A 20409-nucleotide genomic window follows, 5' to 3' on the forward strand; every position below is an offset into this window, starting at 1 on the left:
CCCTCTGACAGATGAAAAAAGCAAGTTGCAGAACAGTTAGTTATGCTGTGATGCTATTTTTATTAAAAACACAAACACATACCCCCGAAAATTCTACATTTCTTCTATACATGCAAACATATACATAAGCCCATAGGAAATGGGCTGGGGGGGGGACCCCAAGGACTGTGCACAGACCACTACCCCGGCTCTTCCCCCGAGGAGACCCCCGAGATGCGGCTCTAGAGTCAAGGGGTGCTTAACGTAGCTGGACTATTGGAATTGTTTCTTTAGAGAATGTATTCGTTTTTTGAGGGGTTAAAAAAAATAAAACTTAAAAATATATATTAGTTAGTTTTGAGAAGGTGAAAAGAGCCCTGGAAATGAAAGTGCGTCTTCCTGCGCTGGGGCCCGAGCCCTGCCCAGGCCTGTCCCGTCCCCGTCAAGGCTTTGCCTCAGTTGCAGGAGGACAGTGGGTTTAGACCATGCCTGCCTCCCCAGGAATGTGCCTGGTGGCAATACCCCTGTGTTGGCCCCTCGGTTCAGCTTTTTATTCTGCACACCCAAAGCCCTTTTTGTTGGTCTCGAGCTCACCGAGGAGTTTCTGTGCGTGTGCACTGGGGAAGCAGGTGTGAACACATGGTGATGGTGACTTACCCAGGAGCCCCTCAACAAGCAACAAGGAAAAGTCTCACTTAATTGGATTTTATCTTTACTTTGAGCAAAATGCAGTTGGTCTCTGCTGCAAGCCATTAAGTACTTATAAAGTTTTGAAATGCATTTCTGTAGCAGAGTGAGGACGTTCTCTTTCATCTATTTAGAGTCCCTTCGGGGCACGTGGCCCAGCCTCCGTGGGCTCCCGCCTCCCAGCACAGACCCACGAGGCGTCCTGCTGCAAAGCCCCGGGGGCCCGCTGGGCGGTTACTCCAGAAGGAGGGGTGTAGGAGGGCTGGAGGGCCCTCAGCTTCCTCCCAGGATGTGGGGACGTGGAAGGGTGAAGCAGGCTGCAGGGCTGAAGTGACAGTTAGTGTCAGGTGCTCCGCGTTTTGGAGGCTGGAGGGGCGGTGGGCAGAGAAATGGCGGGGGAGGGCTTCCTAATTACCCACGTGAAATAGAACCTCAGAGAATATTCGTTTATGGTGTGAAGGCGCCTTTATTTGAAGAGTATGGTATTTCTGACTAACCTGGTGAATTAGCCTCCTGACACCCAGGGGCAGTTTTCTTCTCTTTGCTTTGGGGGTTCTTTTCCAGGGAACATTTAGCACCTGGGCCCAGCTTGAGCCCTGCTCCTGCCGTTGAGCTTGACCTCAACGGCAGATGCCAGGAGAGCCATGGTCCGGACACCAAGGGAAGCCCTCCTGGGTAGGCTTCGCTTCCGCACCTCCAGAAGCCTTTGGATCAGGAGTTACAGCCTCGGGTTACGTAATTTAATGTGGATGCACTTGTGTTTTTATGTAAAAGCAGGGAGAAGAAAAAGGTCTACCTTGGAAGGGCTTTTCCTCTAGTGCCGTGATGATGACAGTTACTGAGCAGTTAGTTTGTACCTGAGCCTTATGCTTTTTTAAAATTTTTTATTTTTTATACAGCAGGTTCTTATTAGTTATCTAGTTTATGCATATTATTGTATATATGTCAATCCCAATCTCCCAGTTCATCCCACCCCCACTTTCCCCCCTTGGTGTCCATACGTTCCTTCTCTACATCTGTCTCTATTTCTACCTTGCAAACCGGTTCATCTGTACCATTTTTCTAGATTCCACATATATGCATTAATACACAATATTTGTTTTTCTCTTTCTGACTTACTTCACTCTGTATAACAGTCTCTAGGTCCCTCCACGTCTCTACAAATGTCCCAGTTTCGTTCCTTTTTATGGCTGAGCAATATTCCTTTGTATACATGCACCACATCTTCTTTATCCATTCGTCTGTCAATGGGCATTTAGGTTGCTTCCGTGACCTGCTGAGCCTTATGCTTTTATCTCATTTAAACTTCACAGCAATCCAGGTATGATTTCCTTCCTTCTACAGTCAAAGAATCAGGCACAGAGAGACTGAACGCTTGTCCTAAGTCAGAGGCGGGGCAGAGGGCCTGACCTGAATTCACTCCTCTGAAGCAGCAGTAGGCTGCTTGGTGTGCCTGCTGCAGGCCCCTGGCCCCTTCTGGTTTCTTCCCGTCGGCCATGCTGCAGAGCGGCCGTGGCTGTCCCCCTTCCCCGAGGACAGGCAGACGCGGAGGCTAAGTGGCCTGCCCAGGCCCCAGGGTGCTCACGCGCTAAGGCCCCTCTTTCCTCCCGCGGAGCCACCTCATGCGTGGGACTGGGGAGCCTCTCGCCGTGGCTAATAAATCACTCCTTCTGGCTTATGAATAACGTGGCAAAACAAATTACTTTGGGGATCTAGAAGGAAGTTGTTGGCCTTGTGTAAACTCAATTGGAATGTCACCTAGCAGACAGCTCTGGGGCGTCTACAAATGTCTTCCAAGGAATATCCCCAAAGTGAAATCACCAGGAAAGCCGAACGGGCTTGGTGTTTTGGGTTGCAAATGAGTTTTGAGAAATGGCCTTGAGATCTAGAGTTGCTGGCATTTTTCCCATCACAAATTGTAAAGAACCTTTGAAATGCCGCAGGAAAGGGGAGAAGAAAGGGCCAGGTTGCTGATTATTTACAGCTCTGAGCCCCAAGCAGGCCCACAGAATTAAAGGTCTCCTACCATTCCAACTACATTTAATTTTATTCTGAAAATGACTGCCTGCCAATAAGCCACGTTGTTCACCCTCATCTCTGCAAGGACTTCTGAGGAACCATGACCAAGCTCACTTAACACCACTTGGCAACTGTAAGCAGACAATGGAGATGCTAGTAATGGAATCTTTTTAAAAATTTCACATTTTTTTACCACATGACTTTACGAATCTCTTTATCAAGGGTGTTGAAATTAACACATGTGTCGACTGGAGTATTTCCTCGTTGAGGAAGGAATCGGCAGGCCTGACCAAGGTGATGGGCTGGTCCTGGTCCGGTGCCTTTGGGAGCTGGTCAGCGGTGGGTTTGTGCTGAGCCCTCAGAAGTCCGGGGGTGTGCATTTGGAGGGGAGAATCAAGGGAAGGCGCTGAGGGACTGCCTTGGCAAGTACAGTTACACAGTAGCTCCCGTACGCAGGAGCTGTGACCCTATCCCCTTGCCAGGCAGAGTTCCTACGGATTCATGGCAGAGCTGTCTGTGCAAAAGCCGAAATCCAATTTTATGTCCAAACAGATACGGCACCCAAATTGGACTTCTTCCCCTAGGAAAGCAAAGGCAGGTATCCCGGTCAGTTGGGGGAAAAAAAAAAAAAAAAATCACCCCCCCTCCTTTCCTTCTTTAGAATAAGGGGTGGTATTAATACAGTAGCAGATTAGAGCTTTATTTGTTTAAACCTTGCAGATTCTGTAAGCATTCACAATCCTCTTGACTTGTAGTGCCTGATTGTAAAAAGAACAGTTGAATGAGCTCATTGTTTCCTGGTTTTTTTCTTTAATGTATTTTACAAACACTCTGGTGACAGGCCTGACACACTGATTTCTATGTACTCGCACTTCAGTTTGGGATTACAGCATTAATAACAGAGTTCCATGCATCATGCCATTTTTAAGCATGATCGTTATGATAAAGGGCATATACTTAATTACAGGCCTGCTTAATTACAGCTCTGCTGAAGCTCGTTTGTTTAGGAGAATGCTAATTGCACCACGGAGCCCACGGCACATCCTCGCTTTCATCTGCTCTACGCCGCTCGGTGCAGAGGATCAGCGTTTTGTTAAAACTGCCACCAAAACTAAAATAGAAAAAGGACAAAAAAGGAAGACGGTGAAGAAAGCACTGTCCTGGTCCTGAAAGGGAGCCTGCCTGGCACGGGGCTCTGGGTTGTCGCAGAAGCCCACGTTGGCTGTGTGCCCCTTCCAGCCCTCACAGCACCTCCTAGGACAGCTGGCTGTGTTGTCCCTGCTTTACAGGCAGGGTGGCCAAGGCTCAGAGAGGTGAGACTGCCTCTCGGCCACAGTGCTGCCCCCTGGAGTTCAGGCCCCTCCTCCCTGCCACACCCATGGCAGCGCCACACCCACGGCTCTGGACTTGAATCCTGGCCCCATCAAGCTGTGTAACTCCTGCAGCCTCAGTTTCCTTAAATGTAACTTGCACGTGATCATTTTGAGGGTTAAGTTATTTGGTGCATGTTCACTCTAGTATGTGGTCAGTAAATGTGGTTTCCTTTCCTTTTCTCTCTTTCTAGCCTAGAACTGGGCTAGGGGAGAAGTTCTGTTACAGCCAAGGTTTAAGGGAGCCGAGGGGCCTGGAGATCGGACTGCTCTGGGCCCCGGGAATGCCGCCGTTGGTGCCAATGAGGAAAGGACAGGCTTCCGTGTCCTGCCTCTGGGTTGTGACCGTGAATCGGTCAGGCCGTGTCCGTGTGAGAACCCTGTACAACCCCAGGCTGACTGGGAGGGCCGGTTGGGGGGCGAACATGTACCCCCTGAGCAGTGGCCCCATGAGAGCTGCCCCCTCGTCACGGCTCTCCCTCCAGCCCCTCCACTGCACGTCACTCTGAGTAGGACTCGGCAGCAGGCTGAAGGCTAGAAGGAGGATCACGGTGAGGCCGAAACCCTGGCCTCAGCTCGGGAGAAAAGGAAGGAAGGAAGTAAATGCGGCTCCCCACAAGGAGCCCAGATGGAGATGACCTATGAACTTCTTTTGGAACGCATGAAAAATGTGTGCCATTGATTTCAAGAATTATGTTTGGCAAACCTCTAGATATCTTAAAATATGGAAAGGCTGCCCAGATAAGGAGAACAGAAATGGATGTCATGGAATTAGAAGGGGATTTAGCAGCCCCACAGATCAGCTTTCTACCAACACACAAAATCCCTCCCTAACTCCCTGACGAGCGGCCGTCCACCTGGACCTTTGTCAGCCCGTTCTTCTGGTCCTGCCTTCTGCCTTTCCCCGAGGAGGGCAGGGTCCCCCCTCTGAATCATGCCCCGTCTCTCTAGCCCCTCTTCCTGTGACAGCTCCGAGAACATGTGCAGACATATGACCACATTCACCTTCAAGGCCTCTCGTATCTGGACCAAACCCCACCTTGCTGCGCTTCCCGTGTGCCGGGCATGGCTCTCGATGAACAAGAGTGGACGGCATCAGGCCTTCCCGGGGCAGCGGGTCTGATGGCGCGCTGGGCTCTCGGGTGCCAGGTGGGGTGCAACGATGAACAAGAGTGGGCGGCATCAGGCCTTCCCGGGGCAGCGGGCCTGATGGCTTCCTCTCCTTCCCTCCTGTGGGCTGGCTTCAGGTCCCTCACCATCTGGCAGGCTGCCCAGGACGACCCTCTGAGAGTGCAGCCCCGGCACTGAACCCCTCCCTTGAGCCCGGAGCAGACCAAGGTGGCGGCTCCCTCACCCTGGCACCAGGACTGCTGCACTGTCCCTTACAATGCCATCCCTATGCCCCTTTCTAAACAGTCAAGTCACGCTGTTGACTTGTTCAACTACAGACCAGTCTTTTTTCATGTCTTCTGCTGTTATTCCAGCATGAACATCTCTTTCATTCCATCTAACGCACTTGGTGTTTTGGACCTAAAGTACAGGACTTAGCACTGACCTTTAGTAAATTCCATCTGTTAAATTTAGCCCGTGACTCCAGCTTTTTGAGATCTTTATTGGTCTTCTGTTATCCAGTTTGTAGACTGTCCTCATCAGCCACATACTGGATAAGCCCACTATGCATGTCTTCATTAGAGTAATTGATAGCACCCTGGGCACCCTCCAGAGAGGTCACTTGAGGTCAACATCAATTTATTAATCAGCGTCTTGAACGTCTAGTGCAACCAGTTACAGATTCTCCTACCTTAACGTTGTCCAGCTGTATTTATCCATCTTGTCCGTATGGGTAACATGGGAAACTTGTCAAGTGCTTTGCTAAAATCCGTGTTTTCCTCAGCCTACCATAATCTTGGCTATATTAGGTTTTTTAAATAAGTGGAACTTGGTTGGCATATCATCTGTTTAGCAAAGTCTCACTGGTCCTGGGGACTCTGGCTCCCCTTTCCAGGGACTCGGGACGTGTCACCATGGCGACTGTTCCTCTCGAGCCAGCTCCCATTCGGGAGCTTCAGCCCCTGGTACCCTATGGACTCACTCTCTTTTCTTCCAAGACTGTTAAAGTCTGTTTTCTAGAATACAAGGAGCATCCGGCTGTGCCCGTCTTTCTGTCCTGAACTCTTAAGATAAAGTGGTAACTTATCCCCAAGTTCGCATCTCTCTCCCTTCCCCAGACAGCTCCCCTTGAGGTCGGGGTAGGTCCGAGTGGATCTCCACACCGTCTCCTCTGCTGCTAAACCCTGTCAGGAGGGCATCAGCCCCACAGTCCGGAGGGCCACCCTCACTGCTGCCTCTTGCTTCGCAGACAGTCTTGGGAAGGCATCTTCCCTTTCTTCTCTCCAAATGTCCCCAGGCTGGAGCCCCATTACAGGGGATGCTGAGCGCCCCAGGAACCCCCTGTGCTGGGACAGGAATGCAGAGGTGGCTCACACATGGATGGCCAGAACCCTCAGCTGAGAGAGGAGATGCGGCCCTGGCTAGGCACCCAGGGGGCCACTCTGAGCAGATCCCAGAGGGATGGCGGTGGGTGGACGTAGGGCGAAGGGGCGGGGCATCCTGTGCGGCGGGGCAGTAAGCACCCCACCTTGGAAATCCTCCTGTCTCTTCCCTTTGTACGCAGGCTTGACTGCCAGCCTCGCGCTGGGCAGGGGTCACCAGCCTTTCTCACTTTCGCCCAGTGCTCCCCAGGTCTCTCATTTCCCGGGGTCGTCGGGCCTTTGCAGGTCACTTACCTTGTCAGAACACCAGTTCTCTGAACACGTGTTGACATTTGGATGGAAACAACTGTCACCAGGGAGAAGGGAGATCTTCACCATATCTTACCAGAAACCCCCAGACACTAAGGAGGTCTTTAAACACCAAAGGCAGGAAGCCTAGTGAATGAACGAGCGGGGTTCTCCGCTTAGCAATGTGGCCAAAGATGTGCTCACTGGAAACCGCTCTCCAGCGTTGGGTCGGATTGCTTCCCGAGCTCAGGAAGGGAGCTCTGCCCTGGGCCCCACCGTCTGTCTCCTGGGCAGAGAGAAGCTGGGAAAGAGGTGCGTGTGTGCAGACACGTGTGCAGAGAGCAGAGGGTGACATGGCCAGGGCAGGTGACAACAGGGGGCTTTGAGAATCTGAAGAAGAGGTAAAGTAGGCTGTGGCTTCTAGTGCCTGACTTGGGGTGGCCTTAACGGTGAGGGGGATGGCCAGGGGAAGAGTGGCTTCGAAAAGACCATGATGGGTCTGATGGGGCTGTTTGCACACAAGCCCACCTCCTGCCCCATAGGTCTGAAGGGAAGGAGCTGGTAGAAGGGCCAGCTAGACACCTGGGGGGGGGGGGGGGGGAATGGTAATGTCAAAACCGTGAAAGGCCCTGGTGTGGAAGAAGCAGGTTTGCTCTCAGAAATTTCATGTATACCTCATGGAAGGGCCAAAGACTGGAGTCACTGCTTGGCACCTGTGTGGGCTCTGACCCCCAATCTGTGAATGATCAGAAATGCTGTCAGTGCTGCGTGCTCTCCTGCCTCCGTGGCTTTTGAAAGGGGGCTGGGGTCAGAGTGCCGCATGGGGTGAGCCTTGACTCCCAGCCACGTTGAGTGGACGGTGGCAACTTCTGGGAAGGGAGCTTGGCCTCTCCTTGGGTCCTGGGTGGGCCTGGTCCTGCTCTTTCTAGAAGGCGTCGTGGCCTTTCAGGGACCATCTGTTCAGGGATGGGTTTTCCCAGCTGTAAATGAGCATAGGTGCTCAGACTTCATTAGTATATTTGCGTGTGTGCTGTACTGTGTAAGGTTACTGTGGGCTTTCCCCTGCCTTTCTGGGGAGCTGTCACACTGTCCCCAGTGCTTAGCTGGTCCTCTTCCAGGCAGTGAGGGCAGATCGCAGGGCCTCCGTGATGCGAGGTCTCTGACCACAGACTTCTCTGTCGGAGCCCCGTGGCCAAGCAGGCTTCCCAGGAAAGGAGGAAGTTTCCAGTGCAGCAGCTGCGGCCAGCTGTGCTATTGCTTTTTCCTCAAACTTCCCAGAGAAGGTTCCATTTTTATCTTCCCAGAAATTATGAAGGTAGCTTAAAATGAGACATTTGGCTCATCTTGCTGATCAGAGAGGCTTTGTCCCAGATTTCTTTTCTTATTTCCTTTTCTTCTTTCTGCTTCTGTGACTCTTATTCCTTAGGACTGAAAAAAAAATTGTCCACCACTTGTGTACCAGAGAGGGCCCCATCTTAGATGTCGGGGGAGGCAGAGATGATCGTTTCCCAGGGAACTCATCACTCCGTTTCTTCCTATGACCACAATTTACCAGAAGACCGCTGCCCTCGGCATGATGCTCCACGCCACGCCAGTGGCTGGGACCAGGGAGGCCGGGTTTGGCCTCTGCTCAGACCTGAGGGCGAAGCCGGGCACCAGGAGAAGCCCCCGCCCGCCCCACAGCCCGCGGCTGCCGGGCCTTCACGCTGCGGGGTACCGGCGTCACGCTCGGTCCGGCGCGACCTGCTCCTCCGTGTGCCGAGGTGTCCGCACTGACGTCATAATGCCGCTCCTCCCGGGAGAGCGCGCGCTCGGGGAGGCAGCTCCCGGTCGTGATTTGACAGCGATGACCTGGGGACTCGGTGGGCACGGGCTGTGGGAAAGGAACTGAACCGCTGACACCACCACCCCCCCGCCCCGTTTTCCTTTGCTGGGGACCCATTCCCGCCCCTTCTGTGTCCTGTTAACACTGAGCAGACAGGGGAGCCGCGATTCAGCCCAGGAAAGCGGACCAGGAGCCGGCGATGGTGGCCGCGCAGCCCCGTCTGCCGAGCACCTGGGCGCCGGGGGCGGAGCCTCACACACAGCCCGCTCGGACCTACTCGCAGGCCGCGCCGTCTTCCTTTTAAGCTCAAGCGCACCCAAAGCCGTGGCCAGGGTCCAAACCCAGTGTGTCTGACTCCAGAACCACTCTTTCCTCCAACCTGGACCTTTCCCGGGAGCCTGACAGCCCGGCTGGGATGAGGCTCAGCTGGAAGGACGTCTCACCAGCACGCTTACTGCCCACCTCGTCGCCGAGCGCGGCCTTGTCCCCTCAGCGCTCGTGCGCCTCTGTCCTGCCACCAGCCCTTCGGTGGCTCCCACCGCTTACAGGCTGGACCCCGGGTGGGCTCTGGACCCTTCCCTGCTCTCACAGCTCGTCTGCACTTCGGCGGGGCGTCTGCCTCGCTCACCAGGTGTGTGTACTTCCTGGGAGCAGGAGTGGTACCTGGACACCCATTGCCCTCGGCCCCACTCACCAGTGCACGTGTCGGCCGGCTCCAGCCCCTGATCGGCCTGTACTGTCTGTGTCAGTATCTCAAGGTGCTGAATGGTGCATCAATGGTGTCTGTAATGCCATTTCCTCTTTGTTTTTCTTCTTTTGCAGCAATGGATGGTGTGCCGTTTATGATTTCAGAGAAGTTTTCTTGCGTTCCAGAAAGTGTAAGTTTTAAGCACGATCGCCCTCCCCTTCTGCCCCACTCCCCTTCCCCTGCCCCTGCTGGAATCACTACTGTCCTCGTGTTCTCCCCCCACTAGAAGCTCAGCCCTGCAGCCTACAGCAGGGCTGCCTGAGAGCCGGAATTGGGTCGTGTTCCTCCCTGGGCCCCTTCAGCTAATACTGCACATAGTGGGTGCTTGAGAAGTGGAAGAAAGGATGAGGGTGGGGAGGGAGCGAGACAGACTAGCAGACACACTCAGACGCAGCCGCAGCCGAGGCTTTCTGATTCAAATGTGATGGCAAATTGTACTGAACTTCACCGGCTGTAAATGTTCTTGCTTTCCAAGCTCACCTTATTAATTTCTGTTCTTTTTTATTTAACAAAGTCAGTGTCCAGCAGGAAGAAAGCTGCCTCACTTCCCCATTGTCATTGCCGCATTCCGTGATGACCACGTTATCTGCTCTAAATCGCGGGCATCCGAATGAAAGGGCTGGGCCTGCTAGTGCTGGGTGCCCTGCAGCTGTGGGTCTCCCGCCCCCTGCAGGCTAGCACGGACCCCATGATACACGTGAGGCAACTGAGGCCAGGCTGGGCCCTTGAGCCATCTTTAGTGACAAAGGGATTGAGTGAGCTAGCTGGGTCTGAAGGCCAGAACCCAGATCGTGAGAGGCACACCCAGCACGCACAGCTATGCGGGCCCCGCCTGGCACCCCTGTGCCCTCTCTCCGGTGGCGCCTGCCCCCCAGTGTGGCAGTGGCCCTCCCTCAGCTGTGCAGGCCTGGTCCATGCTGGCTCAGTAGACTGCTTTCTGGGCTTTTTAAAATCCTTTCTGCAGAAGTTTGCTTTGAGTAGCTAATAAACATGAAGGCCCTAGTTGGGGCACTAGCTAAAGAATCCTTCAGTGTTTTTCTTGGACCCAGCTTAAAACCACCCAGCTCGCGATTTGACCTGCGCTGGAGTTCCCATTTTCATGAAATATAATAGGCCTCCTCTGAACCCTTCTGGTAAGCAGCTTAATCTTGAAAAACGCTCGTGACTTGACCTGCGGAGCATGAGTAACTTCAGCCGACTCCACTTGGCCGCGTTGCCATGGAGATGCTGGCGCCTCTCCCGCCCACTCCCTTGGAGAGGCTGTTCTGTCCTGCGCACCGGCTCCAATCAGGAAAGTTTAGTGGGGCAGTTAGAGCCTAATGATACAACAGCTGGACCTCTGCTGGATCCCGGGCCGCTTGGGCAGGCAGCCCCACTCTCTCACCACTCGGGCTGGCAGCAGGAGAAAGCCAAACTGTTTTGTGGCTACTGGCAGAGCAGCCCCAGGAGCTGAGTGCCTAATTCGGTGGCCCTGTCCCAAGATCGGGCTCTGCCGACTCAGCAAGTGCTCAGGCAGGCGGATTCGGGCCAAGCCCAGTGCAAGAGCTTCTGTGTTTAATCTCAGCAGCCCAGCCGGCAGGGCCCGCCCGCAATGCTTTGTAACGGGAGAGGAAATGCTCGAGTGATTAACCTGCCGCTGCTGCATCACGAAGGGGCACTGAGCCCAGTTAGAATCCAAGGTCCGTGGGCTCAGAGCCGGCCTCTTTCTACCACCCCTCCCAGGAAATCCACCCCCTCCGGGCTGCAGTTCAGAACCGTGAAGGCCCCGGGGTTTTGTCAGAGATTCTCAGGTTTCACCTGTTCATCCCCGGCTGCCAGCTGCTGGCCTGGGCTGCAGAAGGCTGGGCTGGTACCCCTCGGGAATACAGACCACTGATGATCCCTGAGGGGCCTCGGACCAGGGACCTCAGAGACCAGGTTCCCGCTGCCCCTCACCATGCATTATTTCAGCCCAGGCTTCTCTGGGCCTCCAGCTGACTCTTGTTGCCATGTGTATTTGATTTTTCATGCTGTCTGGAAAAGCCAGCGTTTTTAAAGAAAGGTCCCCATCTCTATGAAGTTACAGAAACACCCATTAAAATGCAGTGTTACCATTTTCCACCACCACTGACTTCTTAAACGACAGTTGATGGGCAGTTACTTCATTTACCTTGCATTTTCAAAGACCTGGAATTCCCTCCAGCTCCTTCTCTGATGCCAAGGAATCCCGGGCAGAAGATTGGCTGCCTGCCTCGTGGAGTTCCTTAGACCCGTTCCAGCACACAGACGCGGATGTCAGGGCGATGTGGGGAAGCCGTGGGCACCTCCATCCCCGCGGCTGCAGAAAGAGCACACCGGCTTTTCCTGTGGGCAGGGAGAGACAAGAGGCAGAAATTATTGGTGATAGTCATGGTCTTTCAGGAGAGCCGTGACCCGCCCCCCGGGTTCTGTAGACAGGTGCCTAGGCTGGGGTCCCCACCAGAAGGGACCCCGGTGACGGCCAGGTCTTCTGAGTCTGCTCCTGCTACTGGTCCATTTACCCTCACTCGTCACTATAGTCACACTGATGGTTTCCATGGAAAAGGAGTGGAGAAAACGCCAGATCACAGGGGGGTTTGAAGTGTCACAATTGTGAATAAGAACAAATGTGAAGCAGCATTTTTCCAGCCGTTTAAAAGGATGACTTGATCTGTATTTTCAGATGCAGCCCTTTGATCTCTTGGGAATCACCATCAAATCTCTGGCAGAAATTGAAAAAGAGGTAAGCAAGCTTCCCAGAGTGGGGCAGGTGGGGGGCCTGGGTCATCACTCACTCGACCCAGGGTCTCCCATCCCCATTAGGGTTTGTGTTCCAGGAACAGGAGGGACCTAGGTGTGGGGTGACCCTCTGAGAAAAATACTTTCATTTCACTCAAGTTTATTTCTGAGAAAAAGAAACTCACTTTTAATGTGTATATTACTTAAAGTAATAGGACAGAAGGTTTTACGTGATACACGGAACAATCAATTCTGCTTCATTTTTTTTTAAATGTCATGGCGTAAAGAAGGTAGAGGTTGGGGGTGGGTGGGTGCGGAGTTGGTTTTTCCTCCTTCTGTTTTATTATTTGCCACCAGTAGGAGTTTGGGGAAATGTCAGAGGCTCTTCGTGATTTAGAGGAAGGATCACGGTACATTCCATTGTGCTTGATAAGCCAGACCCCACTTGGCAGCCTGTTTCGAAAGAGTTTGGATGTTTTCCTAATAAAAAAGAAAGAAATCCAGGATTGGAGCACATGTGACAACTCCGAAGAAAGAGAGTTGAGATAATGGAATCAAGCTAGAGGTCAGATCTGCCGGTGGTCTCCCCACTTTCATAAGACAGCGTTAGCGTGTGTGTCGTCTTTCACATGTAGACAGTTGTTAAGCGGTCACATGCTTGCAGCCAGCTGTCCTCTGAGAGGCACATTTGTCTCAAAGATGGAAATGGTAGAACCATTTCAATATTCTCAGTTCCTCTGGGTTTTCTGTTGTGTACCCAGCTTGCAGAAGCAGGTTGCATTATTGAAAGATGGCTGAAATCAAGGAAAATTGAATCAATGTAGTACAACAAATTTCTAAACCTGTCATAGCAAAAACAAGACAAAAAAGTCCCCTTTTGTCTTTGATTTTCAGTAAATCATAAAAACCAACGTGATTGTCATCTATAGATGTTGGGGGGCGGATAAACTTAGGAAAAAGAATGTCTGGCTACCACACCAGAAATATACATGTGCGTGGAGCCCCCGGTCAACCCTGCTCAAAATTGAGGCGGCCATCCGCTTACAGACTGCCTTTGCTTGGGGTCCCGCACAGAGTGGCGCCAGCGAGCCTATGTGGAACGCCTTTGCCGGGACCTGCTCTGGCTGCAGGCAGTGAAGCAGGGCCACGCGTGGCCTGTGACCTTTCAGGATGGAGAAGGTCACACAGACCTTAAGGGGCACGCGTGGGGGTCCGGTGGTCACGCCCCCTCTCTGCTTAAAGCCAGGATAACAGTAGAACCTGTCTCACGAACACTAAATGGATAGATGTGTGAAACACTGCAGGCAGCAATTGCTCATCGCCCTGGGTAGGCAGGGTAGGTGGTGAGTGCCAGAGACGGGGCAACTGTGAATGTCGCCCCTTCTCTCCCCGCCCATCCTCCTGGGCTGTAACCAGAGCCCCGTTCATTTAAGTACCTGCTACATGCTCCGCTCTGGGCCTGGGCTTTACCTCCGTCATCACCGATTCTCACCCCAAGTTGACCAGGTGGCATTGTTCCTCCCCATTTCATGGGGCAGAAGTTGAGACTGAGCGGTGAAATAGTAATAATAATAATACCCAAGACAAGATTGAGACCTAGCGTGTCATACTCCAAATCCGCTCCGTTATGACATAAAGTCTGTTGCTCCCTGTCCTCTGATGGGGCTGATGGTGACAGTGGTACCTGGGAGGCCCGTCGACCTGGGTTCTGACCCCGGCCGGGCCTTCAGGCTACCAGGACGGGGTGAAATAGGAGAGAGCCCAGTGCAGAGCCAGTACATGTGGTGGAAACCACCCTAAGTTCTCTTAATTCTCTTCCCCACTAAAGGGCCAAAAATGTGTTTGGTTTGAATGCGTCGTCTTGATGTCAGGTGCTCTGAACAGAGCCCGGCGGGGCAGAATCCTCAGTTCCTCCACTTAACCTTTCTGAGCCTCAGTTTCCTCTTCTGTAAAATCAGGATAGTAATAAAAGTGCCCTGTAGCATTTATGGGTTTGACCGAGACAGTCATGGAAGTGGCTTAGAACAGCACCTGCTCTGGCTACTGCCCAGTTAGTTATCGGCGGCTGCCGTCATGGTCATGGTCATTGTTACTACTGTTCCCCTGGTCCACAGGAAGCGGGGAGAGTCGGTGTAAGTCTGTCCTGTTGCAGCCTGGCGAGCTGCCCTCTTGCTGGTGGTGGAGCAGAGACAGCCCCGTTGACCAAGCTTGGCTTGCTTCCTTGTTTTCAGTGATGAGTTAAAAACACATGTCTGTGTTCTCTGTTGAAAGAAATTAGAGTTAAAGAAAATGTAGGGAAACGGGGAGAGGTTAGAAACGCTAAATAGGGTATAAAACCATCACAAATACCACTGCAGTCAAGGATGCTGTGGAGATTTTCATTTAATCTGAGGATTTAAAAGTTATTTCCGCCAGCCATCCACGTGCATTTAATGGTGATTAGTATATTGACATCTACACACTTTGGTGAATGGGCTCCTCCTTCTGCAACAAGGTCAGAGGATTTTCTCCGTAAATAAACTGGAACTTGCCCCTTTTAGCCGCTGAACTCAGCATAGCTCCAAGGGTTGGAGGCCGAGGAGAAGCTTTGCCCACGGCCCCCTGGCCTCACACTTGGGCTCCGTGGGTTGGCCCTGAGTGGCTGGGGGTCCCCCTAGTCAGGATGATTTTGCCCCTTTCCATTCCCAGTCTGGCTGCCCTGGTGGGGGCAGGGGGATGTGCTTGGGGAGGGGTCTTGGGGCAGGGGTGCTCCACTGGGGGTTTGCTTTGCTCACATTTACACTATCAAGCCAAGCGCCCTCCCCCAAGAAGGTGGGAGACTTCAGGGCTGACCATGACCTGCACTGTCCCGTTGCCCATCCCTAACACCCCCTTGGATTTCCTGGGATTCCCAAGCAGCGGGGAGAGCCCAGCATCAGTGGGGGCTGCTTTGTCTGGGGCAGGCGCTCCCCTCCCTTATCCGTCCGTGCCCCCTGGGAGAGGTGGTGTCACCCCAGCTCACAGCAGAAACCTGGGCTTGGGTGACCCTGGCTGTAAAGGAAGTGAGAGTGCTCGCCCCTGAAGGCAGCATGCTGCCTCCTGTCCAGGACTGGCGTGGGCTCGCTCTCCTGCCAACTGGAACGTTACTCACCCTGCCCTGCCTGGGGGATGCTTCTGAATTTTAGCCTGCGTGCGCCCTGTCACCACCATCTAGCCTCGGGGACAGGTCACCCCCTGAACAAGCCCCATCACCCCATCAGCCTTGAGCTTGGTGATTAGGGACCCGAGGGCTCACCAACAGCCAGCCCAGGAGTGCTGTCCCCAGCGGCCCTCATCACAGCGCGGACCCGCCATGAACTGAGTAACAGATGCAAAGAGATGAGGTGCTGCCTCCCCCCAGTGGGTGACAGTGCACCTCCAGCCCGCCAGCCCGAGAATCTGACGAGCTCAAGCAAGAGCGTGCCGCTCGGCCCGCCAGCAGGAGGGTGGGACGAGGCTCGCTGGCGGTGTGGGCCGGAGCCGCCTGCCGTGTGGGTGTGTAGATTCCGGGTGTCTGCAGGGACATGTGTGGACAGTGTAGACAGTGGAGGCAACACGGCATAGTGGAGGGACACAGTTTTCTTTTTTTTAATAATTTTTTTTAATTTATTTATTTATTTATTTGGCTGTGTTGGGTCTTCGTTTCTGTGCGAGGGCTTTCTCTAGTTGCGGCGAGCGGGGGCCACTCTTCATCGCGGTGCGCGGACCTCTCAGTATCGCGGCCTCTCTTGTTGCGGAGCACAGGCTCCAGATGCTCAGGCTCAGTAGTTGTGACTCACGGGCCCAGTTGCCCCGCGGCATGTGGGATCTTCCCAGACCAGGGCTCGAACCCATGTCCCCTGCATTGGCAGGCAGATTCTCAACCACTGCGCCACCAGGGAAGCCCGGGACACAGTTTTCGAGTCGAGCCCCCTGGGGTAGCATGCCAAATCTGCCACCTAGGCTGGACCCTGGGGCAAGTCCCCTGGCCTCCCCCTCCTCAGGTTGGCATGCAGGCCCAGGGATCCCACCCTGGCCGGAGTGCTGGTCCCAAGGCTGCTGCTGTGGCACTGACGGGAGGCCCCGGCAGTCGTGGTGTACGCAGCACCTGGTTACGTTTCCTGAAAGGCCCCCAAGGAAGGTCATGATTAAAATCAGTGCCTGTGCCATCCGGCAGATTTGGGGGAAAAAATTCTTCAGACGCGCTCAGGTGGCATGGGCTGTTGAAGCAAAAAGGCCAAGGTTGTAAACCAATTCCCGCTATGAAGCTGTCCCTCTCCTGGTCCCCAGCGCTGAGCCCAGCCTCCTTGCTGCCCGACCCCGCCCTCTAGCAGCCACATCCCCTGCCGTCCATGTCCTTCCCAAGCTCAGAGCAGGGGCTTCGCGTGTACATTACCCCGAGGCAGGAGAGTGTGTGTTTGCTCACCTCCCCTCCGCCCTGGGAGGCGACCAGGGAGCAGCCAGTGGCAGCTGTTGGCAGCAAAGGCCGGTGGGGGGTGGGGGGTGCCTTCTGGAGCAGCCGTCTGGCTCTGCAGGAGGGTGGCTGTGACCCCGGAGGGCTGTGTCCCAGTGAAGCCCTTATTGTCCTCCCTGTTGCCCAAACAAAAGGTTCTCTCTGTTCAAGAGTCAGGAAAAGTGTAATTTCGCAGCCGACCCCGTGATGAAGCATCTTCTCTCGGAGTGAGAAGATGGGCATATAAATATTCTCTGTCTCTGCCGCTCTTTATTTCCCTTGTAAGCAGTCACCCTATTTCTCCATCTGATGGATGCCCCATCGCAGCCAGGGTGAGAGCTCCCCAGCTCCTCAGATCGGGCAGCAGCTTCTAAAATAATTCCTGTGTCGCGGTTACCTTTCCTGCAGCCTGTTTATCCTCCCTCCCCGCCCACTACCCCACCGTCCCCTGTGGCCCGTCCATCCCCAGCCTCGCCTCCCTCACAGACTGCCCTGTCCCTTGTCTCACGAGTGGTGTCCAGGAGACAGTGGCCTCGACTGTAGATTCCATGCCGCGTGCATAACACTGCAAGCCTCTAAAAATAGGAGCCGACAATTCCTGTGATTGAAACGGCATCCAGAGTGCCTTCCAGACCCGCACACAAAGCCCTTTCCCCACCTGCTGCCGACCTTCCATGGAAAACCACAATGCTCACCCTGCCTTCTCTGGGCACCACACTCAAAAACGTGGCAAGGGAGCGTCATTAGCCCACCACACTTCCTGGTGGAGCAAACAGCCTCCATTTTCACTCGACTTTAAGGCTGAAAGACAAGGGAGAGTCTAATTAGTAAAGGGACGATCTGATATTAATCACTCCTTTAAAACTGACAAGGGAGGCAGTTCATTTAACCACTTAATTGCTACAGGTTTTTATGGGCTGCTGTTTGCAGACGTATTTAATGAAGAAATTATAAATCTAAAGGAGCTTAAAATTTTAATTTTATACCTAAATATTTTCCTTGTTCTTATGTTTGTAGTCAATCCTCAAGAGTGTAGTCACGTGGAATGTTCTTTAAATGAACATATTTGCTAACTGGCGTGATTTCAGTTTTTAAAACATTGGTTCCAGCAATTAGGCATTTTTTTCAGTTCCCAAATGACTGGAGAAATTCGTCTTGATTATAATTGCTCTTAGCCACGCATATCTAATTTGTGTCTTTTTAAGTGTTAATTAGTAAACAGTTTGAGCTGACATCTTTATGTGTTTGTGTATTGAAAAATGGGGCTTATTGCTTATTTAGCTTGGGGCAGATTACACTAGCATTTACGTCACGACATTGAGGTGAAATTAGTGGAAACACGTTTGGCATCGCGAGGTAAAAAGAATTTTTGACTCCAACTTCTGTACATCCACTTTGCATGGACTTCTGCAAGCCCTTCCAATATATGAGATTAGAGTGGATTTGGGATCTGCATTGTGCAGGAGGAAAGTGAGGCAGAAGATTTTTGTATCAGTAATGAAATGGCAGAGTCCAATTTTACAAAAGCAAAATGTTCATATCCCAGCACAATTGTTCATTCTTTCTACTTTTGGAAAGCTTTCATTGTGCTTATTAACGTTAAAAAGAATTTTGTAGAGGGAGATGTTGCAAAATGTGTGATCTCTTTGCACCATCTAGTGGTCAGGTCTTAAGCTGCAACAGGAAATAAGGTGTTTTCTATCTGTGAGACTTAGTATTTTCAACACCCAGAATCTTTTCTTCTTTCTTTTTCAGTCAGGAAGCTGATATGTTTTGGGAAAGAAATTTGCCTACTTCATTTATTAAATAAAAGTTAGTTAATTAAATAGAAGTTAACCTTTCTTATATATTGTTCCGCTCCCCTTTTTTATATTGTTCAAAGACATAGAGCTGCCACCAAATTCTTACAGAGCTATCAAACTGAGTTGAGATAATTTCAGCCAAAAACAAAGGAACCTAATGAATTAGTTTAATGGATAGCCATTCCAAGCGCATAAAAGAAGTGTTAGGCTTCTTTTGAAATGTAGGAAGTAGCCTGGGGACCTCCACTTCTTGGACTTTTCAGGAGTCTGACCACAGCTTGGGAACCACTATTTGATGCCACAGACAAGATTAGTTCTGTCCCCATAAATTGTGGCAGACATCCTGGGCAGTTTGTCATCTTAAGCAGCTACCCTGCCGATCAGAATCGATTTTTTAATATTTAGTGTTTTCTTTCCGAGTGCAAAGGTTGTGCGTGTTTATTAAAATGCAAACATTACAGAAACATGTCAAAGATGAGAGTCCCCCGTGGTCCACTCCTGGGAGAGACACACATACACACACACGTGTGAAACAAAGATCACAGGAGTTCAACACTGGACATAATATTCTGTATTTTGCTTTCACACAGACCGGTGTATCTTGCACAACTTTCCATGTCATTTCACACAGATCTACCTCATTCTTTTTAATGACTACATGTGGTTCCCTTTTATGATTATGTCATAATCTATTTAAGCAATCCACTATTGATTGACTTTTGAGTTGTTTCCAGTTATTTGCTATTACACCGGTGCAGTGTATATTTCCTTGTATGTGTGTCTTTGCTCCCTGGGTGTTTCTTTAGAAGAATGCATGGTATTACCATTTTGCCTTCCAAAAAGTGTGCCCATTTAAACTTCCCCTCCCCCATCCTGTGGTGTGTGAGGGGGTACCTGTTTCCCACATCCTCACTATAGCTAAGTATCACTGGTATTTAAAGGTGAACATCTTTTCATATGTTTATTGGCCATTTGTATTTCTTTTGTGAATCTCTTCTGTTTGTGCCCTTTGCCCAGTTTTTTCTGCCCTTCTTTCTGTCCTGTGTTCAAACACACACACACACTCAACCAGTGGCTTTTCACCTTGTTAAAGATGTGTTCTGCTATACAATGGTTTTTAATTTTTTCATGGGCAATTTTGTCTTTGTTTTAATGTTTTATTTTCGACTTCATGTCCTACTTAGAAGATTATAAAAATATTCGCCCATATTTTTTCATACCCTTTGTTTTAATATATTAAAATATTAAATACTTTTCAACTACTGAATCCATCTGAAGTTTATTAGACGGTAAGATCTAGAACCAGCTTTATTTTATCCTAAAGTGTTAGCCAGTTTTCACAACAGTGTTTACTTTCTTCAGTGAGTTTTCAGTGTTACTCTTATCGGACAGTTCCATCTGTAAGTGGATCAATGGATATTTTTCTTGACTCTGTTCATCTCTGTTCTTTTTATATGATTGCCACACTGCTTTGAATCTGATAGCTTTATAATCAACTTTAATATATGATAAGGTTAGTTCTCCCGTCTGCCCCACCTCAATTTTTCTAATTATATTCACATGATTATTCTTCCAGCTGAACTTGAGAATCTTTTCAGGGGGAGAAACTCCGTTCTAGATGTTTATTGTGACTGCACTGAGCATATAGATTAATAGAGGAACGATTGGTGAAAATCCTCCACCCGGGTCTTTGTTCTGTCGCTCAGCAGAGTGGAAGGGTGTTCTTTGTGGAGAGCCTGCACCCTTCTTTGTAGGTTATTCCTAGGTGTTTGATGTTTTCATGGCTCTTGTGAATAGGATCTTTTCTTCCATTATATTTTCTGTCATTTATGTATCAAAGAGCTGTTGACTTCTGCGTCATTTTGTGGGCTGGCTCTCCCACTGACTTCTTCTATTGTTTCGGACGGTTTTTCAGTTGCTTTTCTTCAGTTTCGCAGGCCGGAGCTTATGTCGTCTGCAAATACCAACACCACCTCCTCCTGTCCCTCTTCCTGTGCCTTCGCCTGGCACCGC

The 20409-nt window shown here is 51.4% G+C and overlaps 1 protein-coding gene across 3 annotated transcripts in view; it reads left to right on the plus strand.

Moving 5' to 3' along the window:
- Positions 1–20409, plus strand: part of MVB12B (multivesicular body subunit 12B) — a 180900-nt gene that overhangs the window by 143587 nt on the left and 16904 nt on the right. For all 3 annotated transcript variants that reach the window (XM_036854445.1, XM_036854446.1, XM_036854447.1), the window contains 2 exons: positions 9483–9538; positions 12089–12148. In XM_036854445.1, the coding sequence (XP_036710340.1) occupies positions 9483–9538; positions 12089–12148 (116 nt within the window). The remainder of the gene's footprint in view (positions 1–9482; positions 9539–12088; positions 12149–20409) is intronic.

Source organism: Balaenoptera musculus, chromosome 6, assembly GCF_009873245.2.
Source record: "Balaenoptera musculus isolate JJ_BM4_2016_0621 chromosome 6, mBalMus1.pri.v3, whole genome shotgun sequence".
Taxonomy (NCBI): domain Eukaryota; kingdom Metazoa; phylum Chordata; class Mammalia; order Artiodactyla; family Balaenopteridae; genus Balaenoptera; species Balaenoptera musculus.